The sequence below is a fragment of the Coturnix japonica genome, chromosome 2, assembly GCF_054131305.1.
Source record: "Coturnix japonica strain WE chromosome 2, WE-NBRP24, whole genome shotgun sequence".
Taxonomy (NCBI): Eukaryota; Metazoa; Chordata; class Aves; order Galliformes; family Phasianidae; genus Coturnix; species Coturnix japonica.
In genome coordinates, this window is record NC_140664.1 from 88,661,209 (window position 1) to 88,686,214 (window position 25,006).

A 25,006-nucleotide genomic window follows, 5' to 3' on the forward strand; every position below is an offset into this window, starting at 1 on the left:
TCCTAGGGATATATGCAGACTGGAAGGAGCAACCCTTGAGAGTAGCCGTGCAGAGAAGGACCTGGGGATCCTGGTAGAAACTGAACATGAGCCAGCAGCGTACTCTTGCAGCGTGGAAAGCAAATGGTATCGGGGGCTCCATCAGAGGAGAGGTGGCCAGCAGGCACAGGGAGGTGATTGTGTCACTCTACTCTGCCTTTGAGAGGACCTTGGGGTCCCGGTGGGTTACAGGTTGGCCATGAGCCAGCAGTGTGCCCGTGCTGACAAGAAGGCCAGTGGGATCCTGGGCTGCATGAAAAAGAGCATGGCCAGCAGTTTGAGGGAGGTGGTCCTCCCCATCTCCTCTAGCCCTGGTGAGGCCGCATCTGGAGCACCGTGTCCTATTCTGGGCTCCTGAGCTCAACTAAGGCAGGGAACTTCTAGAGAGGGCACAGTGGAGGGCCACAAGGATGAGGAGGGGCGTGGAGCATCTCCCTTCTGAGGAAAGGCTGAGGGAGCTGGGCCAGTTGGGCCTGGAAGGCTGAGAGGGGATCTCCTCAGTGCTTATGAATATTCAACAGGCAGCAGTTGAGTGGGTGAGGCCAGGCTCTTTTCGCAGCTGCCCAGTAACAGAATGAAGGGCCAACGGGCACGCACAGGAGCGCTGGAAATGCCCTGCGAACAGGAGGAAATATTTCTTGACTGTGAAGGTATCAGAGAAGCGGAGCGGGCTGCCCGGAGAGGGTGCAGAGTCCCCTTCTGTGGGATTCAAGGCCTGAACAACAGTTAACGCGACTCTGCCCGGACGACTTCCGGGGCAGCCCACCACAGGGAACCTGCTTTAGCGGGGCTGCGGCCTGGACGGTCGTTCCGAGCTCCGTTCCGAGCCGTCTGTCCCAGCCTGCGCTTCTTTTGGGGGAGGCGCTCGGCACGGAGCAGCCGCGCTCCGCAGCGCAGCAAGGAATCGCCTCGCCTCGCCTCGCCTCGCCTCGCCTCGCCTCGCCTCGCCTCGCCTCGAGGGGTTCGCCCAGTCAGGGAGCCGTTGTCCTCCGCCTGGCAGCGCCGATCCGACGGGGCAGCCGCTGCGGAGCGCAGCGAGCAGGGTGAGCGTCCGGGGCGCGGGGAGGCAGTAGGCCGGGCCGGGAAGTGGAACGGCACGGCAGTTGGCGCGGGGCCTGGAATGTGCCCGCTAGTTAGTGGGCCTGTCGGCTGCGTGCCGGACAGCGTGCCTCAGCGGGGTGTCCAGCAGGCAGAAAGGCCCGGGGAGAAACAAAGAAAGAAGGAGAGTGGGGATTCAGAGACTCTGCGTGAAGAAGGGGCAGTCGAAGCGTGTGGCTGCAGCGAGTGCCTGCCTGAGTCTGATGGCGCCGGAGAAGGGAGGCAAGAGCCTGGGGCAATTTGCTCAGCACCTGGCATGATGGCTGCAGCTGGAAACTCAGCTGTCTCCGGTGGTAAAAGGATCCCAGTGCAGGAACTGGCTTCGTTAAATGAATTGTGAAGGGGGAAGGGGACAAAATGAGGGCCTCTGGGGCTGATCAGGTAGTTCGAGGGTACATATGGAACTTGGTGGATGACGAGAGTGGAGTCCAAAGGGATGGAAAAGGACTGAGGGATGCTGTTGCTCTAGGGGATACTAGATCTTCCAGAACAGCAGTGAGACAGGAAGCCCAGCTGAAGTGCCTTTGCACCAATGCACGCAGTGTGGGAAGTGAGGAGGTGGAAGTGCTGCTGCGCTTGAAAAGTGATGATCTTGTTGCTACTGCTGTTGACCACGCCTTGGTTGAGTGTGTGGTCTTGAGGAATGTGGGCCTGGCAAAGAGTGAGGTCAGGACCCTGAAGTTCGGAAGAGCAAACTTCAGGCTGTTTAAGGAATTGTTGGCTAAGGTCTCCTTGGTTGAAAGGCCATAGAGAGAGGGTGGAGATCAATGGTTCTGTGTCCTGTTGGTAACATGTCCAGGCTGGTAATGGGAAAATGGTTTTAAGTAGAGAGAGGGAAGATTTGGGTTGGATAGCAGGGAGGGAAGTTCTTTTCAGAGAAAGCAGTGAGGTGCTGGAGGAGGCTGCCCAGAGATGTTGTGGATGCCCCATCCCCGGAGGCGATCAAGGCCAGGCTGGATGGGGCCCTGGACTACCTGGTCTAGTGTTATATACGGGGGTTGGTAGCCGTGCCTGCAGCAGGGGGGTTGGAGCCTGAGGACCCTTTAGGTCCCTTCCAACCCAAGTCATGATTCTGTGATCCCCGTGCTATTCCCCTGTGGGCTACTTTTAAATTTGCAGTGGCACAACTTGACATCTTGTAGAGGGCAACAACATATATTTATTGAAGTGCATGGAAATTCTCACGAGCAGGAAGAACTACGTGCAGTTTCTGCCTGTTGGTGATTTCTGCAGGAACTGCCATTTGCAGTCCCTCACGTCTGCCTGAAGCGCTGGCTGACAGTAGGAAGACGGATACAGGAAAGCATTGGAAAAGTCTGGATACCTGGAGTGAGACATCTGATGTACAGAGCATCAAAAGTAGGAACCGAAAAAAGCGTCTTGTAGCTCCCAGCCTGTCCCCCTTCAGCAGGATCCCACCAAGCAGGCTGCTGGCAGGAGGTGTTCCGACCATGTAGGATCTTTCCCCTGCAGGCAGGAGGTGCAGAATCTGTTCCCTGTCAGGAACAGGGCTGTGCCTCAGAACATGGCGCCGCCTCCCCTGTGGTGACATCACTGACCACTGTGAAGTCACAAAGGGCCCTCAGCACAGAGGCAGTTTGTCCCCACGCCTTAGCCACTCTCGGACCTGACAGCGTAGCTGTTGGAGAGGGTTTGGCTCACTCCTTAGCGAGCTGTTGGAGAGGGTTTGGCTCACTCCTTAGCGAGCTGCGATTTTCACTCCTTTGCGATCCTGTGCTTCATTGAAATGGAGCAACGAGGTGAAGGCGAGCGTGGGGACTGGTAAGGATATGGTTCCTTCACGAGTTTTAAGGAAAAATCTGCTGCTCCGTTGCTGTCTTCAGAGCTGCAGAGATACTGCCTGCGTCGCGGTTCATCACCACGCTTCTCCTCCTTTGTAGGCCAGCTTTGGTTAGGGAAACAGTTTCCCTGGTGCTCTTCACCGTGGTTGTGGTGCCCTTCGGTGAGTCTCTCTGTAGAGCTCTGACTAGAGGATGCTTCTTTAGGAAGCCCCCAGTGGTTTGTTCTGCCCAGGGACAGGGGAGTGGGCAGCCCAAGGCAGAACGCCAAGTCTTTGTGCCGGCAATGTATTGAGAGCTTTGTGGAATTCCTGACAGGCGTTTACTGCCTTGGAAACGCTGTTGAAGGGGTCAGGACGGCGGCAGGACTGACTCCAAGGTAAAAAACAAAACAATCTCCCTTTGGCTAGACCGTTCTTGAGAGGAGCTCTGCCCCTTGTCTGTGACCACTTCTTACCCGAGTCACACTTCTATGGCACAGTGCCTGTGCTTCTCCCATTTCCCATTCTCCTCTCCCAGCTTTTCCTTCAAGCCGCTACAGCTCCACGATCCCCCAGAGTTACCCAGGAAGCACCTTCTTGGTTGGAATCTCGTGGAGCTTGCCAACCAGCGTAGTCAAGTCTCAACTGAATCTTGGCTACCCTGTTGTCACGCGCAGTGAGGCTTGTTCGCTGCCTCACTGTGCCATGGCTTGTGAGAGGAGAGCCGTGTCCACTTCTCTCCATTACCTGCTGTCTCCAGGGTGGCGGTTGGTAATCTGGAAATGCTGAGCCGCGAGGAAGAGCAGAATAAGATCCAGCGGCAGCTTCATTTCCTGCAGTGGGGAGCAAGGGACATTACTGTGCGTGCTCTCCACGAGGCCTTCCGGAGAACTGAGCTCCCAGGCTTCACCGGCGAGGTAAGAGGACTGTCTGCCAGTGCTGCCTGTCTGTCATGGGGCTTCCCGACAGGAAAAAGCCTTTCCTTTCCTGCCACATCCGTGTCTGGAGCACTGGAGTGAGCAGCCCCTCTCCATTCCCGTGTCTGATGTTCATAGTAGAGTTGTGGAGGTTCCCAGGCAACTTGCAGCCAAGTTTGCTTTGGCTGGCTTTGCAGGGAACCTGGGAGGCAACTCTTTTCCCCCTTCTTAATCCTTCTGACCAGCGCTCTCCTTTGTCTTCCTTCCCAGGCTGTTCAAGACATGATCAATCAAGTACTGGAGAAGCTGGAAGAAAGCCCATTCCGGATGCCGAATTATGCCAGCAAGACTTCAGGTGCCATTCCACTTTAGAAACCACCAGACCACAGAAGTTGATTCCAATGCACTTCTTGTCTGCTTTGACAGGATGGGCATTTGGGCAGCGGTGGGGGAGAGGGGGTGAGGAGTGAACGGCCGCTTTGAGCCCTGAGAGTGTGCTTGCAGAGAGAGTCTCCAGTGGGCTGGAGCACATCTGGAAAGCACTACTCCTACTTGGTGTTGTTTCTCACGCGATTGCTCAGCTGGCTGTCAGTTTATGCTGCCCTTTAGTATAGTTGAGTGAGTCTGTGCGTTGTGCTGCAGAGGGAAGTGGCAGGAGAGGAGGAGGGAACTATCCCTGTTGAGGATGTATGACTGCTTAGCAGCTTTTTCAAGAGGACAGTGCAAGGGCAGCCGGCATCTCTGTGCAGCTGTTTATGTGCAAAGCAAGGTCAGCAGGCCTTGATTCCTCCTGGCCTTGCTTGACAATGGGGCCCGTGTTTTGATTTGTAGGCGCTGCTATCGTTCGTTCCAAGACTTCACCCTCCTGGACTGGAAGTGGGAAAGTCTTTTGGCAGTCGTTGCTGGTGACACCTTATATGAGGGCTCCTGAGATTATTCTTGAGGTAAGAACACAGAGAAACGGGGGAAGAATGGTACGGGGTAGAGGAGACCAAAAGCCCTGCAGGGGATTGTCCTTACACTTGTCCTCACATCCCAGCTTGCCTTACCTATGGTCGTCTTGCAAGGCCCTAGTCCCCTCTTGTGTATCCCTGCTGAGAATTTCTTCTGCCAGACTGCCCCCAGTCCTTCTTGTGCAAGCTTCTGTCAGGCTGGCTTGCATGTCTTCCCAGCCATTGTGGAACTGTCAGGCTGGCATTGAAGGGGAACCCGTAAGGTGCCACGGGAGATTTGGGGTGTGAGATCGCTGGGGCTCTCAGTGGACCCAGGTGGGCACAGAGGGCGTGCGCTGCAGGAGGGCCCCATGTTGTGTTTGCCAGCGTATCGTGTCACTGCTCACAAGCTACCTAACAAATCGGAGCCCCGGCTGGTGCTGGTGCAGAGAGGTGGGAATTGATGAGGGGGAGCGATTGCTTCCCCTTGCAGGAAAGGCTCGTGCAGGCCAGCCCTTCTTTGTCCTGGCAGGTGCCCCTCAACCACTGCAGCCCCTCCTTGTTTTTGGCAAGCTGCTCCGCAAAAGAAGGAGCCTGAGAGCTTCTGCGAGTTGTGCACCCAGCTCACTGTCGTGCACTTATTAATGTGCTTCGGAGCAGAGCTGATGGGCCGATACAACTCCAGAGCCTCTGATGCTGGAGCAGGAACTCCAGTCAGGACTCTCTTTCACACGTGAACACTGTTCCTTCTTCTCTTTCTAGCCTGACAATCATCCAGGAAACTGCTGGCCCTTCCCAGGAAGCCAAGGGCACGTTGTCATCAAGTTGCCCATGGCCATCTTTCCCACAGCAGTTACCTTAAACCACGGAATTCCAGCAGCGGCGTACCGTGCAGACAGCATCTCCAGTGCTCCCAAGGACTTTGCTGTCTATGTAAGTGATACCCTTGGGCTGTGGGGGTTCTGCTTAGCATTTGAGGTGGACGGTGGTAGCAGCTCCAAGAGCGCTGCGGCATGCAGTCCTTCCCTGCCTTGGGGGAGAAAGAAGTTCCTCAGAGTTGCTCCATTTCCACAGCATTCCTTTTCTGTCCAGCGTAGCGCAGCAAAGAAGGTTTCCCACTCCTGGGGCGAGTTGGTAGTTTGAGAGGCGGAGGGAAAGGGAAATGGCACAGTGGATGGTCCCAGACCACCTCTGCTTCCAGTCCCTGCGGGGCTCTGTGATCATTGTCCGGCAGCGCATCCCATTGTTCTGTTTTCTCCACCCCTGTCTTCCTGTAGGGCCTGAAAGCAGAAGATGATGAGGAAGGAATTTTCCTGGGAGAGTTCACCTTTGTTCCAGGCCAGGCTCCCAGTCAGACCTTCCAACTGAAGGTACGTCATCTAAGAGGGACGTGAAGCGTGGGAGAGGAGAACCAGGTTGGCTGGGCAGAAGCTTCCAAGCCAGAGGTGTATGAGGGCCTTCTGGCATTTCTTCTGCTGCCACTCCCTACCTGCGTATGCCCGGAGTGCCGTGCTGGTTTTGCTTCCATGTTGTTTTTAAGCTTGCGAGCTACTACAGCTTTTAGCACAGCTAAGCTTCAGCTGCACTTGCAGCAGAAACCACCGTGACCAAGTGGCTTGCGATTGCACAGAAGTAGGCACCTCTCGATGTATGCGATACTGTTGGTGTGCTACTTTCACACTGGGGATGTGTGGCTTTCCAAGGGTCTTGTTGTTGCCGGTAACAGGCAGCGTAAGGGAGGCCATTCTGCCTGGGTGACTTGTTACAGAAGCTAATGAGTGTCCCGTCCCTCCGTTTTGTGTGCATGCACACACACTCAAAGCAAGTGCAAAGAACTTGCCTGCGTATTTGCTGCAGCTTTTGGTAGCTGTTTGTTTCCTTAAAACTCCTGTGGCCAAAGAGGTGGAGCAGGGTAAGACTGTGCTATGGGAGCACATCAGCGTGTCAAAGAACTAGGAGGGCAGCCTGAAGTAAGATGTTGCGCGACTGTGTCGCTCCCGCATTGTCAGTGGTCAAAGGGCAGAGAGGAAAACGCATTTCATTTCTTTTTCTCATTGCAGAACGAGCTCTCTGGGTTCATCAGTTATGTGAAGCTGCAAGTGCTGAGCAACTGGGGCCACCCAGAGTACACCTGTCTGTATCAGTTCAGACTCCACGGCGATCCAGCCCGTGACGACGATGCCAGGGGAAAACTATCTGGCTAGGGGAAATTGATTTGGCTTGGGGAAATTGATTTGGCTTGGGGAAATTGATTTGGCTTGGGGAAATCTATTTGGCTTATCTCAAAATAAATTAAACAAATAAAAAATTAAACATTTTCCATGTTGAATCTCTTTTGTCCATCGGAGTAACTGTTAAGAGATCTCCCAGACTTTATCTCGACCCACGTGCTTTTTCATCCCCTTTTCTCTTGCTCTCCTTCTGGGTAGGAAGAGCAAGCAAGCGACTGGGTGGGAGTTGGCAGAGTGATCTCCACGTGCTGGTTTTTTTGGTCCTCACTGAACCACGGGTGGGAGTCAGCAGAACTGGTACCCCCTTGGACTTCCAGGGGGCAGAGCTTGTCCTCTTTCAGATTGTGGTTGAGAGGGTCCCTGGGTAGGCAGTTGTGGAGGGCATGGGAGCCCAGGATGGCTGGGAATACTTTTAGGAAGTTATTTTAGAGGGACAGGAGCTGACCGTCACCATATCACAGAAGATGCGCCAACGGGCAAGGAGGCCGGTCAGGCAGAACGGTGAATTCTGACTGGAAGTCCGGGACAACAGGAAAGTTTATGGTATTTGGAAGAATGGGCAAGCTACTTACAACTATTCCAAGTCCATAGTGAAGCTGTGCAGGGAGAAAATTAGAAAAGCAAAAGCCCAGCTAGAACTGAACTTGGCCTCTTAGGGGAAGGACAACAGTAAATATTTCCAAAAATACGTCAACGGCAGGAGGAGGGCTATGGAGAATCTCCATCCCCTGCTGGATGATGCTGAGGGCAACGCGGTGGCAAGGATCATGATAAGGCTGAGGATCTTAATGCCTTCTTTGCCTCGGTCTTTAATTGCAAGACTCGTTACTTCCCGGGAACAGCTCCTTGCGCTGGTAGATAGGGAGGGGGGACAGAATAGGCCTTGCATAATCCACAGTGAGATGGTTTGGGGCCTGTTCTGAAAGCTGGATGTTCAGAAGTCCATGGGCCCAGATGGACTGCACCCTACAGTGGGGAGTGAGTTGGCGGATGTGGATGCCAAGCTGCTCTCCATCATCCTTCAGCAGTCTGGGCTAACTGGGGATGTCCCAGTGGAGTGGAGACTGGCAAACGTGACACCCGTCTCTAAAAAGAGCTGAAAAGATGATCCCGGTAGCTACAAGACCTATGGTCTCACCTTGGTACCATGGAAGGTTATGGAATGGACGATCTCGGGAGGTGTCGCAGATCAGTTAACGGTACGCTGGGGGGGGGGATGAGGCCCAGTCAGCATGGGATTACGAATGGTAGATCCTGTCTGACAAACCCGATTTCATCCTAGGAGAAGGTGCATCCCCCAGTGGTCTGTCCTGGGGCCGGTGCTCTTTAATATCATTATCAATGACATCTATGATGGAACTGAGTGCATCCTCAGCAAGTTTGCTGAGGACACTAAGCTGAGCAGTGCGGCTGAAACAATGGAAGGAAGAGGTGCCATTCAGAGGGACCTCAACTGACTTGAAAGGTGGGCCCGGGTGAATCTAATGAGGTTCAGCACAGTCACGTGCAAGGTTTTGCACTTGGGCCGGTGGAATCCTAGGGATATATGCAGACTGGAAGGAGCAACCCTTGAGAGTAGCCGTGCAGAGAAGGACCTGGGGATCCTGGTAGAAACTGAACATGAGCCAGCAGCGTACTCTTGCAGCGTGGAAAGCAAATGGTATCGGGGGCTCCATCAGAGGAGAGGTGGCCAGCAGGCACAGGGAGGTGATTGTGTCACTCTACTCTGCCTTTGAGAGGACCTTGGGGTCCCGGTGGGTTACAGGTTGGCCATGAGCCAGCAGTGTGCCCGTGCTGACAAGAAGGCCAGTGGGATCCTGGGCTGCATGAAAAAGAGCATGGCCAGCAGTTTGAGGGAGGTGGTCCTCCCCATCTCCTCTAGCCCTGGTGAGGCCGCATCTGGAGCACCGTGTCCTATTCTGGGCTCCTGAGCTCAACTAAGGCAGGGAACTTCTAGAGAGGGCACAGTGGAGGGCCACAAGGATGAGGAGGGGCGTGGAGCATCTCCCTTCTGAGGAAAGGCTGAGGGAGCTGGGCCAGTTGGGCCTGGAAGGCTGAGAGGGGATCTCCTCAGTGCTTATGAATATTCAACAGGCAGCAGTTGAGTGGGTGAGGCCAGGCTCTTTTCGCAGCTGCCCAGTAACAGAATGAAGGGCCAACGGGCACGCACAGGAGCGCTGGAAATGCCCTGCGAACAGGAGGAAATATTTCTTGACTGTGAAGGTATCAGAGAAGCGGAGCGGGCTGCCCGGAGAGGGTGCAGAGTCCCCTTCTGTGGGATTCAAGGCCTGAACAACAGTTAACGCGACTCTGCCCGGACGACTTCCGGGGCAGCCCACCACAGGGAACCTGCTTTAGCGGGGCTGCGGCCTGGACGGTCGTTCCGAGCTCCGTTCCGAGCCGTCTGTCCCAGCCTGCGCTTCTTTTGGGGGAGGCGCTCGGCACGGAGCAGCCGCGCTCCGCAGCGCAGCAAGGAATCGCCTCGCCTCGCCTCGCCTCGCCTCGCCTCGCCTCGCCTCGCCTCGAGGGGTTCGCCCAGTCAGGGAGCCGTTGTCCTCCGCCTGGCAGCGCCGATCCGACGGGGCAGCCGCTGCGGAGCGCAGCGAGCAGGGTGAGCGTCCGGGGCGCGGGGAGGCAGTAGGCCGGGCCGGGAAGTGGAACGGCACGGCAGTTGGCGCGGGGCCTGGAATGTGCCCGCTAGTTAGTGGGCCTGTCGGCTGCGTGCCGGACAGCGTGCCTCAGCGGGGTGTCCAGCAGGCAGAAAGGCCCGGGGAGAAACAAAGAAAGAAGGAGAGTGGGGATTCAGAGACTCTGCCTGAAGAAGGGGCAGTCGAAGCGTGTGGCTGCAGCGAGTGCCTGCCTGAGTCTGATGGCGCCGGAGAAGGGAGGCAAGAGCCTGGGGCAATTTGCTCAGCACCTGGCATGATGGCTGCAGCTGGAAACTCAGCTGTCTCCGGTGGTAAAAGGATCCCAGTGCAGGAACTGGCTTCGTTAAATGAATTGTGAAGGGGGAAGGGGACAAAATGAGGGCCTCTGGGGCTGATCAGGTAGTTCGAGGGTACATATGGAACTTGGTGGATGACGAGAGTGGAGTCCAAAGGGATGGAAAAGGACTGAGGGATGCTGTTGCTCTAGGGGATACTAGATCTTCCAGAACAGCAGTGAGACAGGAAGCCCAGCTGAAGTGCCTTTGCACCAATGCACGCAGTGTGGGAAGTGAGGAGGTGGAAGTGCTGCTGCGCTTGAAAAGTGATGATCTTGTTGCTACTGCTGTTGACCACGCCTTGGTTGAGTGTGTGGTCTTGAGGAATGTGGGCCTGGCAAAGAGTGAGGTCAGGACCCTGAAGTTCGGAAGAGCAAACTTCAGGCTGTTTAAGGAATTGTTGGCTAAGGTCTCCTTGGTTGAAAGGCCATAGAGAGAGGGTGGAGATCAATGGTTCTGTGTCCTGTTGGTAACATGTCCAGGCTGGTAATGGGAAAATGGTTTTAAGTAGAGAGAGGGAAGATTTGGGTTGGATAGCAGGGAGGGAAGTTCTTTTCAGAGAAAGCAGTGAGGTGCTGGAGGAGGCTGCCCAGAGATGTTGTGGATGCCCCATCCCCGGAGGCGATCAAGGCCAGGCTGGATGGGGCCCTGGACTACCTGGTCTAGTGTTATATACGGGGGTTGGTAGCCGTGCCTGCAGCAGGGGGGTTGGAGCCTGAGGACCCTTTAGGTCCCTTCCAACCCAAGTCATGATTCTGTGATCCCCGTGCTATTCCCCTGTGGGCTACTTTTAAATTTGCAGTGGCACAACTTGACATCTTGTAGAGGGCAACAACATATATTTATTGAAGTGCATGGAAATTCTCACGAGCAGGAAGAACTACGTGCAGTTTCTGCCTGTTGGTGATTTCTGCAGGAACTGCCATTTGCAGTCCCTCACGTCTGCCTGAAGCGCTGGCTGACAGTAGGAAGACGGATACAGGAAAGCATTGGAAAAGTCTGGATACCTGGAGTGAGACATCTGATGTACAGAGCATCAAAAGTAGGAACCGAAAAAAGCGTCTTGTAGCTCCCAGCCTGTCCCCCTTCAGCAGGATCCCACCAAGCAGGCTGCTGGCAGGAGGTGTTCCGACCATGTAGGATCTTTCCCCTGCAGGCAGGAGGTGCAGAATCTGTTCCCTGTCAGGAACAGGGCTGTGCCTCAGAACATGGCGCCGCCTCCCCTGTGGTGACATCACTGACCACTGTGAAGTCACAAAGGGCCCTCAGCACAGAGGCAGTTTGTCCCCACGCCTTAGCCACTCTCGGACCTGACAGCGTAGCTGTTGGAGAGGGTTTGGCTCACTCCTTAGCGAGCTGTTGGAGAGGGTTTGGCTCACTCCTTAGCGAGCTGCGATTTTCACTCCTTTGCGATCCTGTGCTTCATTGAAATGGAGCAACGAGGTGAAGGCGAGCGTGGGGACTGGTAAGGATATGGTTCCTTCACGAGTTTTAAGGAAAAATCTGCTGCTCCGTTGCTGTCTTCAGAGCTGCAGAGATACTGCCTGCGTCGCGGTTCATCACCACGCTTCTCCTCCTTTGTAGGCCAGCTTTGGTTAGGGAAACAGTTTCCCTGGTGCTCTTCACCGTGGTTGTGGTGCCCTTCGGTGAGTCTCTCTGTAGAGCTCTGACTAGAGGATGCTTCTTTAGGAAGCCCCCAGTGGTTTGTTCTGCCCAGGGACAGGGGAGTGGGCAGCCCAAGGCAGAACGCCAAGTCTTTGTGCCGGCAATGTATTGAGAGCTTTGTGGAATTCCTGACAGGCGTTTACTGCCTTGGAAACGCTGTTGAAGGGGTCAGGACGGCGGCAGGACTGACTCCAAGGTAAAAAACAAAACAATCTCCCTTTGGCTAGACCGTTCTTGAGAGGAGCTCTGCCCCTTGTCTGTGACCACTTCTTACCCGAGTCACACTTCTATGGCACAGTGCCTGTGCTTCTCCCATTTCCCATTCTCCTCTCCCAGCTTTTCCTTCAAACCGCTACAGCTCCACGATCCCCCAGAGTTACCCAGGAAGCACCTTCTTGGTTGGAATCTCGTGGAGCTTGCCAACCAGCGTAGTCAAGTCTCAACTGAATCTTGGCTACCCTGTTGTCACGCGCAGTGAGGCTTGTTCGCTGCCTCACTGTGCCATGGCTTGTGAGAGGAGAGCCGTGTCCACTTCTCTCCATTACCTGCTGTCTCCAGGGTGGCGGTTGGTAATCTGGAAATGCTGAGCCGCGAGGAAGAGCAGAATAAGATCCAGCGGCAGCTTCATTTCCTGCAGTGGGGAGCAAGGGACATTACTGTGCGTGCTCTCCACGAGGCCTTCCGGAGAACTGAGCTCCCAGGCTTCACCGGCGAGGTAAGAGGACTGTCTGCCAGTGCTGCCTGTCTGTCGTGGGGCTTCCCGACAGGAAAAAGCCTTTCCTTTCCTGCCACATCCGTGTCTGGAGCACTGGAGTGAGCAGCCCCTCTCCATTCCCGTGTCTGATGTTCATAGTAGAGTTGTGGAGGTTCCCAGGCAACTTGCAGCCAAGTTTGCTTTGGCTGGCTTTGCAGGGAACCTGGGAGGCAACTCTTTTCCCCCTTCTTAATCCTTCTGACCAGCGCTCTCCTTTGTCTTCCTTCCCAGGCTGTTCAAGACATGATCAATCAAGTACTGGAGAAGCTGGAAGAAAGCCCATTCCGGATGCCGAATTATGCCAGCAAGACTTCAGGTGCCATTCCACTTTAGAAACCACCAGACCACAGAAGTTGATTCCAATGCACTTCTTGTCTGCTTTGACAGGATGGGCATTTGGGCAGCGGTGGGGGAGAGGGGGTGAGGAGTGAACGGCCGCTTTGAGCCCTGAGAGTGTGCTTGCAGAGAGAGTCTCCAGTGGGCTGGAGCACATCTGGAAAGCACTACTCCTACTTGGTGTTGTTTCTCACGCGATTGCTCAGCTGGCTGTCAGTTTATGCTGCCCTTTAGTATAGTTGAGTGAGTCTGTGCGTTGTGCTGCAGAGGGAAGTGGCAGGAGAGGAGGAGGGAACTATCCCTGTTGAGGATGTATGACTGCTTAGCAGCTTTTTCAAGAGGACAGTGCAAGGGCAGCCGGCATCTCTGTGCAGCTGTTTATGTGCAAAGCAAGGTCAGCAGGCCTTGATTCCTCCTGGCCTTGCTTGACAATGGGGCCCGTGTTTTGATTTGTAGGCGCTGCTATCGTTCGTTCCAAGACTTCACCCTCCTGGACTGGAAGTGGGAAAGTCTTTTGGCAGTCGTTGCTGGTGACACCTTATATGAGGGCTCCTGAGATTATTCTTGAGGTAAGAACACAGAGAAACGGGGGAAGAATGGTACGGGGTAGAGGAGACCAAAAGCCCTGCAGGGGATTGTCCTTACACTTGTCCTCACATCCCAGCTTGCCTTACCTATGGTCGTCTTGCAAGGCCCTAGTCCCCTCTTGTGTATCCCTGCTGAGAATTTCTTCTGCCAGACTGCCCCCAGTCCTTCTTGTGCAAGCTTCTGTCAGGCTGGCTTGCATGTCTTCCCAGCCATTGTGGAACTGTCAGGCTGGCATTGAAGGGGAACCCGTAAGGTGCCACGGGAGATTTGGGGTGTGAGATCGCTGGGGCTCTCAGTGGACCCAGGTGGGCACAGAGGGCGTGCGCTGCAGGAGGGCCCCATGTTGTGTTTGCCAGCGTATCGTGTCACTGCTCACAAGCTACCTAACAAATCGGAGCCCCGGCTGGTGCTGGTGCAGAGAGGTGGGAATTGATGAGGGGGAGCGATTGCTTCCCCTTGCAGGAAAGGCTCGTGCAGGCCAGCCCTTCTTTGTCCTGGCAGGTGCCCCTCAACCACTGCAGCCCCTCCTTGTTTTTGGCAAGCTGCTCCGCAAAAGAAGGAGCCTGAGAGCTTCTGCGAGTTGTGCACCCAGCTCACTGTCGTGCACTTATTAATGTGCTTCGGAGCAGAGCTGATGGGCCGATACAACTCCAGAGCCTCTGATGCTGGAGCAGGAACTCCAGTCAGGACTCTCTTTCACACGTGAACACTGTTCCTTCTTCTCTTTCTAGCCTGACAATCATCCAGGAAACTGCTGGCCCTTCCCAGGAAGCCAAGGGCACGTTGTCATCAAGTTGCCCATGGCCATCTTTCCCACAGCAGTTACCTTAAACCACGGAATTCCAGCAGCGGCGTACCGTGCAGACAGCATCTCCAGTGCTCCCAAGGACTTTGCTGTCTATGTAAGTGATACCCTTGGGCTGTGGGGGTTCTGCTTAGCATTTGAGGTGGACGGTGGTAGCAGCTCCAAGAGCGCTGCGGCATGCAGTCCTTCCCTGCCTTGGGGGAGAAAGAAGTTCCTCAGAGTTGCTCCATTTCCACAGCATTCCTTTTCTGTCCAGCGTAGCGCAGCAAAGAAGGTTTCCCACTCCTGGGGCGAGTTGGTAGTTTGAGAGGCGGAGGGAAAGGGAAATGGCACAGTGGATGGTCCCAGACCACCTCTGCTTCCAGTCCCTGCGGGGCTCTGTGATCATTGTCCGGCAGCGCATCCCATTGTTCTGTTTTCTCCACCCCTGTCTTCCTGTAGGGCCTGAAAGCAGAAGATGATGAGGAAGGAATTTTCCTGGGAGAGTTCACCTTTGTTCCAGGCCAGGCTCCCAGTCAGACCTTCCAACTGAAGGTACGTCATCTAAGAGGGACGTGAAGCGTGGGAGAGGAGAACCAGGTTGGCTGGGCAGAAGCTTCCAAGCCAGAGGTGTATGAGGGCCTTCTGGCATTTCTTCTGCTGCCACTCCCTACCTGCGTATGCCCGGAGTGCCGTGCTGGTTTTGCTTCCATGTTGTTTTTAAGCTTGCGAGCTACTACAGCTTTTAGCACAGCTAAGCTTCAGCTGCACTTGCAGCAGAAACCACCGTGACCAAGTGGCTTGCGATTGCACAGAAGTAGGCACCTCTCGATGTATGCGATACTGTTGGTGTGCTACTTTCACACTGGGGATGTGTGGCTTCCCAAGGGTCTTGTTGTTGCCGGTAACAGGCAGCGTAAGGGAGGCCATTCTGCCTGGGTGACTTGTTACAGAAGCTAATGAGTGTCCCATCCCTCCGTTTTGTGTGCATGCACACACACTCAAAGCAAGTGCAAAGAACTTGCCTGCGTATTTGCTGCAGCTTTTGGTAGCTGTTTGTTTCCTTAAAACTCCTGTGGCCAAAGAGGTGGAGCAGGGTAAGACTGTGCTATGGGAGCACATCAGCGTGTCAAAGAACTAGGAGGGCAGCCTGAAGTAAGATGTTGCGCGACTGTGTCGCTCCCGCATTGTCAGTGGTCAAAGGGCAGAGAGGAAAACGCATTTCATTTCTTTTTCTCATTGCAGAACGAGCTCTCTGGGTTCATCAGTTATGTGAAGCTGCAAGTGCTGAGCAACTGGGGCCACCCAGAGTACACCTGTCTGTATCAGTTCAGACTCCACGGCGATCCAGCCCGTGACGACGATGCCAGGGGAAAACTATCTGGCTAGGGGAAATTGATTTGGCTTGGGGAAATTGATTTGGCTTGGGGAAATTGATTTGGCTTGGGGAAATCTATTTGGCTTATCTCAAAATAAATTAAACAAATAAAAAATTAAACATTTTCCATGTTGAATCTCTTTTGTCCATCGGAGTAACTGTTAAGAGATCTCCCAGACTTTATCTCGACCCACGTGCTTTTTCATCCCCTTTTCTCTTGCTCTCCTTCTGGGTAGGAAGAGCAAGCAAGCGACTGGGTGGGAGTTGGCAGAGTGATCTCCACGTGCTGGTTTTTTTGGTCCTCACTGAACCACGGGTGGGAGTCAGCAGAACTGGTACCCCCTTGGACTTCCAGGGGGCAGAGCTTGTCCTCTTTCAGATTGTGGTTGAGAGGGTCCCTGGGTAGGCAGTTGTGGAGGGCATGGGAGCCCAGGATGGCTGGGAATACTTTTAGGAAGTTATTTTAGAGGGACAGGAGCTGACCGTCACCATATCACAGAAGATGCGCCAACGGGCAAGGAGGCCGGTCAGGCAGAACGGTGAATTCTGACTGGAAGTCCGGGACAACAGGAAAGTTTATGGTATTTGGAAGAATGGGCAAGCTACTTACAACTATTCCAAGTCCATAGTGAAGCTGTGCAGGGAGAAAATTAGAAAAGCAAAAGCCCAGCTAGAACTGAACTTGGCCTCTTAGGGGAAGGACAACAGTAAATATTTCCAAAAATACGTCAACGGCAGGAGGAGGGCTATGGAGAATCTCCATCCCCTGCTGGATGATGCTGAGGGCAACGCGGTGGCAAGGATCATGATAAGGCTGAGGATCTTAATGCCTTCTTTGCCTCGGTCTTTAATTGCAAGACTCGTTACTTCCCGGGAACAGCTCCTTGCGCTGGTAGATAGGGAGGGGGGACAGAATAGGCCTTGCATAATCCACAGTGAGATGGTTTGGGGCCTGTTCTGAAAGCTGGATGTTCAGAAGTCCATGGGCCCAGATGGACTGCACCCTACAGTGGGGAGTGAGTTGGCGGATGTGGATGCCAAGCTGCTCTCCATCATCCTTCAGCAGTCTGGGCTAACTGGGGATGTCCCAGTGGAGTGGAGACTGGCAAACGTGACACCCGTCTCTAAAAAGAGCTGAAAAGATGATCCCGGTAGCTACAAGACCTATGGTCTCACCTTGGTACCATGGAAGGTTATGGAATGGACGATCTCGGGAGGTGTCGCAGATCAGTTAACGGTACGCTGGGGGGGGGGATGAGGCCCAGTCAGCATGGGATTACGAATGGTAGATCCTGTCTGACAAACCCGATTTCATCCTAGGAGAAGGTGCATCCCCCAGTGGTCTGTCCTGGGGCCGGTGCTCTTTAATATCATTATCAATGACATCTATGATGGAACTGAGTGCATCCTCAGCAAGTTTGCTGAGGACACTAAGCTGAGCAGTGCGGCTGAAACAATGGAAGGAAGAGGTGCCATTCAGAGGGACCTCAACTGACTTGAAAGGTGGGCCCGGGTGAATCTAATGAGGTTCAGCACAGTCACGTGCAAGGTTTTGCACTTGGGCCGGTGGAATCCTAGGGATATATGCAGACTGGAAGGAGCAACCCTTGAGAGTAGCCGTGCAGAGAAGGACCTGGGGATCCTGGTAGAAACTGAACATGAGCCAGCAGCGTACTCTTGCAGCGTGGAAAGCAAATGGTATCGGGGGCTCCATCAGAGGAGAGGTGGCCAGCAGGCACAGGGCGGTGATTGTGTCACTCTACTCTGCCTTTGAGAGGACCTTGGGGTCCCGGTGGGTTACAGGTTGGCCATGAGCCAGCAGTGTGCCCGTGCTGACAAGAATACCAGTGGCATCCTGGGCTGCATGAAAAAGAGCATGGCCAGCAGTTTGAGGGAGGTGGTCCTCCCCATCTCCTCTAGCCCTGGTGAGGCCGCATCTGGAGCACCGTGTCCTATTCTGGGCTCCTGAGCTCAACTAAGGCAGGGAACTTCTAGAGAGGGCACAGTGGAGGGCCACAAGGATGAGGAGGGGCGTGGAGCATCTCCCTTCTGAGGAAAGGCTGAGGGAGCTGGGCCAGTTGGGCCTGGAAGGCTGAGAGGGGATCTCCTCAGTGCTTATGAATATTCAACAGGCAGCAGTTGAGTGGGTGAGGCCAGGCTCTTTTCGCAGCTGCCCAGTAACAGAATGAAGGGCCAACGGGCACGCACAGGAGCGCTGGAAATGCCCTGCGAACAGGAGGAAATATTTCTTGACTGTGAAGGTATCAGAGAAGCGGAGCGGGCTGCCCGGAGAGGGTGCAGAGTCCCCTTCTGTGGGATTCAAGGCCTGAACAACAGTTAACGCGACTCTGCCCGGACGACTTCCGGGGCAGCCCACCACAGGGAACCTGCTTTAGCGGGGCTGCGGCCTGGACGGTCGTTCCGAGCTCCGTTCCGAGCTGTCTGTCCCAGCCTGCGCTTCTTTTGGGGGAGGCGCTCGGCACGGAGCAGCCGCGCTCCGCAGCGCAGCAAGGAATCGCCTCGCCTCGCCTCGCCTCGCCTCGCCTCGAGGGGTTCGCCCAGTCAGGGAGCCGTTGTCCTCCGCCTGGCAGCGCCGATCCGACGGGGCAGCCGCTGCGGAGCGCAGCGAGCAGGGTGAGCGTCCGGGGCGCGGGGAGGCAGTAGGCCGGGCCGGGAAGTGGAACGGCACGGCAGTTGGCGCGGGGCCTGGAATGTGCCCGCTAGTTAGTGGGCCTGTCGGCTGCGTGCCGGACAGCGTGCCTCAGCGGGGTGTCCAGCAGGCAGAAAGGCCCGGGGAGAAACAAAGAAAGAAGGAGAGTGGGGATTCAGAGACTCTGCGTGAAGAAGGGGCAGTCGAAGCGTGTGGCTGCAGCGAGTGCCTGCCTGAGTCTGATGGCGCCGGAGAAGGGAGGCAAGAGCCTGGGGCAATTTGCTCAGCACCTGGCATGATGGCTGCAGCTGGAAACTCAGCTGTCTCCGGTGGTAAAAGGATCCCAGTGCAGGAACTGGCTTCGTTAAATGAATTGTGAAGGGGGAAGGGGACAAAATGAGGGCCTCTGGGGCTGATCAGGTAGTTCGAGGGTACATATGGAACTTGGTGGATGACGAGAGTGGAGTCCAAAGGGATGGAAAAGGACTGAGGGATGCTGTTGCTCTAGGGGATACTAGATCTTCCAGAACAGCAGTGAGACAGGAAGCCCAGCTGAAGTGCCTTTGCACCAATGCACGCAGTGTGGGAAGTGAGGAGGTGGAAGTGCTGCTGCGCTTGAAAAGTGATGATCTTGTTGCTACTGCTGTTGACCACGCCTTGGTTGAGTGTGTGGTCTTGAGGAATGTGGGCCTGGCAAAGAGTGAGGTCAGGACCCTGAAGTTCGGAAGAGCAAACTTCAGGCTGTTTAAGGAATTGTTGGCTAAGGTCTCCTTGGTTGAAAGGCCATAGAGAGAGGGTGGAGATCAATGGTTCTGTGTCCTGTTGGTAACATGTCCAGGCTGGTAATGGGAAAATGGTTTTAAGTAGAGAGAGGGAAGATTTGGGTTGGATAGCAGGGAGGGAAGTTCTTTTCAGAGAAAGCAGTGAGGTGCTGGAGGAGGCTGCCCAGAGATGTTGTGGATGCCCCATCCCCGGAGGCGATCAAGGCCAGGCTGGATGGGGCCCTGGACTACCTGGTCTAGTGTTATATACGGGGGTTGGTAGCCGTGCCTGCAGCAGGGGGGTTGGAGCCTGAGGACCCTTTAGGTCCCTTCCAACCCAAGTCATGATTCTGTGATCCCCGTGCTATTCCCCTGTGGGCTACTTTTAAATTTGCAGTGGCACAACTTGACATCTTGTAGAGGGCAACAACATATATTTATTGAAGTGCATGGAAATTCTCACGAGCAGGAAGAACTACGTGCAGTTTCTGCCTGTTGGTGATTTCTGCAGGAACTGCCATTTGCAGTCCCTCACGTCTGCCTGAAGCGCTGGCTGACAGTAGGAAGACGGATACAGGAAAGCATTGGAAAAGTCTGGATACCTGGAGTGAGACATCTGATGTACAGAGCATCAAAAGTAGGAACCGAAAAAAGCGTCTTGTAGCTCCCAGCCTGTCCCCCTTCAGCAGGATCCCACCAAGCAGGCTGCTGGCAGGAGGTGTTCCGACCATGTAGGATCTTTCCCCTGCAGGCAGGAGGTGCAGAATCTGTTCCCTGTCAGGAACAGGGCTGTGCCTCAGAACATGGCGCCGCCTCCCCTGTGGTGACATCACTGACCACTGTGAAGTCACAAAGGGCCCTCAGCACAGAGGCAGTTTGTCCCCACGCCTTAGCCACTCTCGGACCTGACAGCGTAGCTGTTGGAGAGGGTTTGGCTCACTCCTTAGCGAGCTGTTGGAGAGGGTTTGGCTCACTCCTTAGCGAGCTGCGATTTTCACTCCTTTGCGATCCTGTGCTTCATTGAAATGGAGCAACGAGGTGAAGGCGAGCGTGGGGACTGGTAAGGATATGGTTCCTTCACGAGTTTTAAGGAAAAATCTGCTGCTCCGTTGCTGTCTTCAGAGCTGCAGAGATACTGCCTGCGTCGCGGTTCATCACCACGCTTCTCCTCCTTTGTAGGCCAGCTTTGGTTAGGGAAACAGTTTCCCTGGTGCTCTTCACCGTGGTTGTGGTGCCCTTCGGTGAGTCTCTCTGTAGAGCTCTGACTAGAGGATGCTTCTTTAGGAAGCCCCCAGTGGTTTGTTCTGCCCAGGGACAGGGGAGTGGGCAGCCCAAGGCAGAACGCCAAGTCTTTGTGCCGGCAATGTATTGAGAGCTTTGTGGAATTCCTGACAGGCGTTTACTGCCTTGGAAACGCTGTTGAAGGGGTCAGGACGGCGGCAGGACTGACTCCAAGGTAAAAAACAAAACAATCTCCCTTTGGCTAGACCGTTCTTGAGAGGAGCTCTGCCCCTTGTCTGTGACCACTTCTTACCCGAGTCACACTTCTATGGCACAGTGCCTGTGCTTCTCCCATTTCCCATTCTCCTCTCCCAGCTTTTCCTTCAAACCGCTACAGCTCCACGATCCCCCAGAGTTACCCAGGAAGCACCTTCTTGGTTGGAATCTCGTGGAGCTTGCCAACCAGCGTAGTCAAGTCTCAACTGAATCTTGGCTACCCTGTTGTCACGCGCAGTGAGGCTTGTTCGCTGCCTCACTGTGCCATGGCTTGTGAGAGGAGAGCCGTGTCCACTTCTCTCCATTACCTGCTGTCTCCAGGGTGGCGGTTGGTAATCTGGAAATGCTGAGCCGCGAGGAAGAGCAGAATAAGATCCAGCGGCAGCTTCATTTCCTGCAGTGGGGAGCAAGGGACATTACTGTGCGTGCTCTCCACGAGGCCTTCCGGAGAACTGAGCTCCCAGGCTTCACCGGCGAGGTAAGAGGACTGTCTGCCAGTGCTGCCTGTCTGTCGTGGGGCTTCCCGACAGGAAAAAGCCTTTCCTTTCCTGCCACATCCGTGTCTGGAGCACTGGAGTGAGCAGCCCCTCTCCATTCCCGTGTCTGATGTTCATAGTAGAGTTGTGGAGGTTCCCAGGCAACTTGCAGCCAAGTTTGCTTTGGCTGGCTTTGCAGGGAACCTGGGAGGCAACTCTTTTCCCCCTTCTTAATCCTTCTGACCAGCGCTCTCCTTTGTCTTCCTTCCCAGGCTGTTCAAGACATGATCAATCAAGTACTGGAGAAGCTGGAAGAAAGCCCATTCCGGATGCCGAATTATGCCAGCAAGACTTCAGGTGCCATTCCACTTTAGAAACCACCAGACCACAGAAGTTGATTCCAATGCACTTCTTGTCTGCTTTGACAGGATGGGCATTTGGGCAGCGGTGGGGGAGAGGGGGTGAGGAGTGAACGGCCGCTTTGAGCCCTGAGAGTGTGCTTGCAGAGAGAGTCTCCAGTGGGCTGGAGCACATCTGGAAAGCACTACTCCTACTTGGTGTTGTTTCTCACGCGATTGCTCAGCTGGCTGTCAGTTTATGCTGCCCTTTAGTATAGTTGAGTGAGTCTGTGCGTTGTGCTGCAGAGGGAAGTGGCAGGAGAGGAGGAGGGAACTATCCCTGTTGAGGATGTATGACTGCTTAGCAGCTTTTTCAAGAGGACAGTGCAAGGGCAGCCGGCATCTCTGTGCAGCTGTTTATGTGCAAAGCAAGGTCAGCAGGCCTTGATTCCTCCTGGCCTTGCTTGACAATGGGGCCCGTGTTTTGATTTGTAGGCGCTGCTATCGTTCGTTCCAAGACTTCACCCTCCTGGACTGGAAGTGGGAAAGTCTTTTGGCAGTCGTTGCTGGTGACACCTTATATGAGGGCTCCTGAGATTATTCTTGAGGTAAGAACACAGAGAAACGGGGGAAGAATGGTACGGGGTAGAGGAGACCAAAAGCCCTGCAGGGGATTGTCCTTACACTTGTCCTCACATCCCAGCTTGCCTTACCTATGGTCGTCTTGCAAGGCCCTAGTCCCCTCTTGTGTATCCCTGCTGAGAATTTCTTCTGCCAGACTGCCCCCAGTCCTTCTTGTGCAAGCTTCTGTCAGGCTGGCTTGCATGTCTTCCCAGCCATTGTGGAACTGTCAGGCTGGCATTGAAGGGGAACCCGTAAGGTGCCACGGGAGATTTGGGGTGTGAGATCGCTGGGGCTCTCAGTGGACCCAGGTGGGCACAGAGGGCGTGCGCTGCAGGAGGGCCCCATGTTGTGTTTGCCAGCGTATCGTGTCACTGCTCACAAGCTACCTAACAAATCGGAGCCCCGGCTGGTGCTGGTGCAGAGAGGTGGGAATTGATGAGGGGGAGCGATTGCTTCCCCTTGCAGGAAAGGCTCGTGCAGGCCAGCCCTTCTTTGTCCTGGCAGGTGCCCCTCAACCACTGCAGCCCCTCCTTGTTTTTGGCAAGCTGCTCCGCAAAAGAAGGAGCCTGAGAGCTTCTGCGAGTTGTGCACCCAGCTCACTGTCGTGCACTTATTAATGTGCTTCGGAGCAGAGCTGATGGGCCGATACAACTCCAGAGCCTCTGATGCTGGAGCAGGAACTCCAGTCAGGACTCTCTTTCACACGTGAACACTGTTCCTTCTTCTCTTTCTAGCCTGACAATCATCCAGGAAACTGCTGGCCCTTCCCAGGAAGCCAAGGGCACGTTGTCATCAAGTTGCCCATGGCCATCTTTCCCACAGCAGTTACCTTAAACCACGGAATTCCAGCAGCGGCGTACCGTGCAGACAGCATCTCCAGTGCTCCCAAGGACTTTGCTGTCTATGTAAGTGATACCCTTGGGCTGTGGGGGTTCTGCTTAGCATTTGAGGTGGACGGTGGTAGCAGCTCCAAGAGCGCTGCGGCATGCAGTCCTTCCCTGCCTTGGGGGAGAAAGAAGTTCCTCAGAGTTGCTCCATTTCCACAGCATTCCTTTTCTGTCCAGCGTAGCGCAGCAAAGAAGGTTTCCCACTCCTGGGGCGAGTTGGTAGTTTGAGAGGCGGAGGGAAAGGGAAATGGCACAGTGGATGGTCCCAGACCACCTCTGCTTCCAGTCCCTGCGGGGCTCTGTGATCATTGTCCGGCAGCGCATCCCATTGTTCTGTTTTCTCCACCCCTGTCTTCCTGTAGGGCCTGAAAGCAGAAGATGATGAGGAAGGAATTTTCCTGGGAGAGTTCACCTTTGTTCCAGGCCAGGCTCCCAGTCAGACCTTCCAACTGAAGGTACGTCATCTAAGAGGGACGTGAAGCGTGGGAGAGGAGAACCAGGTTGGCTGGGCAGAAGCTTCCAAGCCAGAGGTGTATGAGGGCCTTCTGGCATTTCTTCTGCTGCCACTCCCTACCTGCGTATGCCCGGAGTGCCGTGCTGGTTTTGCTTCCATGTTGTTTTTAAGCTTGCGAGCTACTACAGCTTTTAGCACAGCTAAGCTTCAGCTGCACTTGCAGCAGAAACCACCGTGACCAAGTGGCTTGCGATTGCACAGAAGTAGGCACCTCTCGATGTATGCGATACTGTTGGTGTGCTACTTTCACACTGGGGATGTGTGGCTTTCCAAGGGTCTTGTTGTTGCCGGTAACAGGCAGCGTAAGGGAGGCCATTCTGCCTGGGTGACTTGTTACAGAAGCTAATGAGTGTCCCATCCCTCCGTTTTGTGTGCATGCACACACACTCAAAGCAAGTGCAAAGAACTTGGCTGCGTATTTGCTGCAGCTTTTGGTAGCTGTTTGTTTCCTTAAAACTCATGTGGCCAAAGAGGTGGAGCAGGGTAAGACTGTGCTATGGGAGCACATCAGCGTGTCAAAGAACTAGGAGGGCAGCCTGAAGTAAGATGTTGCGCGACTGTGTCGCTCCCGCATTGTCAGTGGTCAAAGGGCAGAGAGGAAAACGCATTTCATTTCTTTTTCTCATTGCAGAACGAGCTCTCTGGGTTCATCAGTTATGTGAAGCTGCAAGTGCTGAGCAACTGGGGCCACCCAGAGTACACCTGTCTGTATCAGTTCAGACTCCACGGCGATCCAGCCCGTGACGACGATGCCAGGGGAAAACTATCTGGCTAGGGGAAATTGATTTGGCTTGGGGAAATTGATTTGGCTTGGGGAAATTGATTTGGCTTGGGGAAATCTATTTGGCTTATCTCAAAATAAATTAAACAAATAAAAAATTAAACATTTTCCATGTTGAATCTCTTTTGTCCATCGGAGTAACTGTTAAGAGATCTCCCAGACTTTATCTCGACCCACGTGCTTTTTCATCCCCTTTTCTCTTGCTCTCCTTCTGGGTAGGAAGAGCAAGCAAGCGACTGGGTGGGAGTTGGCAGAGTGATCTCCACGTGCTGGTTTTTTTGGTCCTCACTGAACCACGGGTGGGAGTCAGCAGAACTGGTACCCCCTTGGACTTCCAGGGGGCAGAGCTTGTCCTCTTTCAGATTGTGGTTGAGAGGGTCCCTGGGTAGGCAGTTGTGGAGGGCATGGGAGCCCAGGATGGCTGGGAATACTTTTAGGAAGTTATTTTAGAGGGACAGGAGCTGACCGTCACCATATCACAGAAGATGCGCCAACGGGCAAGGAGGCCGGTCAGGCAGAACGGTGAATTCTGACTGGAAGTCCGGGACAACAGGAAAGTTTATGGTATTTGGAAGAATGGGCAAGCTACTTACAACTATTCCAAGTCCATAGTGAAGCTGTGCAGGGAGAAAATTAGAAAAGCAAAAGCCCAGCTAGAACTGAACTTGGCCTCTTAGGGGAAGGACAACAGTAAATATTTCCAAAAATACGTCAACGGCAGGAGGAGGGCTATGGAGAATCTCCATCCCCTGCTGGATGATGCTGAGGGCAACGCGGTGGCAAGGATCATGATAAGGCTGAGGATCTTAATGCCTTCTTTGCCTCGGTCTTTAATTGCAAGACTCGTTACTTCCCGGGAACAGCTCCTTGCGCTGGTAGATAGGGAGGGGGGACAGAATAGGCCTTGCATAATCCACAGTGAGATGGTTTGGGGCCTGTTCTGAAAGCTGGATGTTCAGAAGTCCATGGGCCCAGATGGACTGCACCCTACAG

The 25,006-nt window shown here is 54.4% G+C and overlaps 3 protein-coding genes across 3 annotated transcripts; all 3 read left to right on the forward strand.

The window, feature by feature from the left end:
• The first annotated feature begins 86 nt into the window (after positions 1-86).
• LOC146762018 (SUN domain-containing protein 2-like) lies at positions 87-7,083 on the forward strand. Its single transcript, XM_085539235.1, has 10 exons — positions 87-220; positions 690-1,082; positions 3,039-3,100; positions 3,255-3,315; positions 3,678-3,834; positions 4,105-4,189; positions 4,666-4,778; positions 5,529-5,699; positions 6,044-6,136; positions 6,827-7,083. Exons 1-10 carry the CDS (start codon positions 87-89, stop codon positions 6,968-6,970), a joined length of 1,413 nt encoding a protein of 470 aa, XP_085395361.1. The 3' UTR covers positions 6,971-7,083.
• Positions 7,084-8,144: 1,061 nt separating this feature from the next.
• Positions 8,145-15,609, forward strand: LOC146762019 (SUN domain-containing protein 3-like). The gene is made up of 10 exons (XM_085539236.1): positions 8,145-8,196; positions 9,299-9,608; positions 11,565-11,626; positions 11,781-11,841; positions 12,204-12,360; positions 12,631-12,715; positions 13,192-13,304; positions 14,055-14,225; positions 14,570-14,662; positions 15,353-15,609. The coding sequence occupies exons 1-10, from the start codon at positions 8,145-8,147 to the stop codon at positions 15,494-15,496; spliced, it is 1,248 nt and encodes a 415-aa protein (XP_085395362.1). The 3' UTR covers positions 15,497-15,609.
• A 1,061-nt stretch (positions 15,610-16,670) lies between these two features.
• LOC146762020 (SUN domain-containing protein 2-like) lies at positions 16,671-24,120 on the forward strand. Its single transcript, XM_085539237.1, has 11 exons — positions 16,671-16,722; positions 17,261-17,410; positions 17,858-18,119; positions 20,076-20,137; positions 20,292-20,352; positions 20,715-20,871; positions 21,142-21,226; positions 21,703-21,815; positions 22,566-22,736; positions 23,081-23,173; positions 23,864-24,120. Exons 1-11 carry the CDS (start codon positions 16,671-16,673, stop codon positions 24,005-24,007), a joined length of 1,350 nt encoding a protein of 449 aa, XP_085395363.1. The 3' UTR covers positions 24,008-24,120.
• Positions 24,121-25,006: the final 886 nt, after the last annotated feature.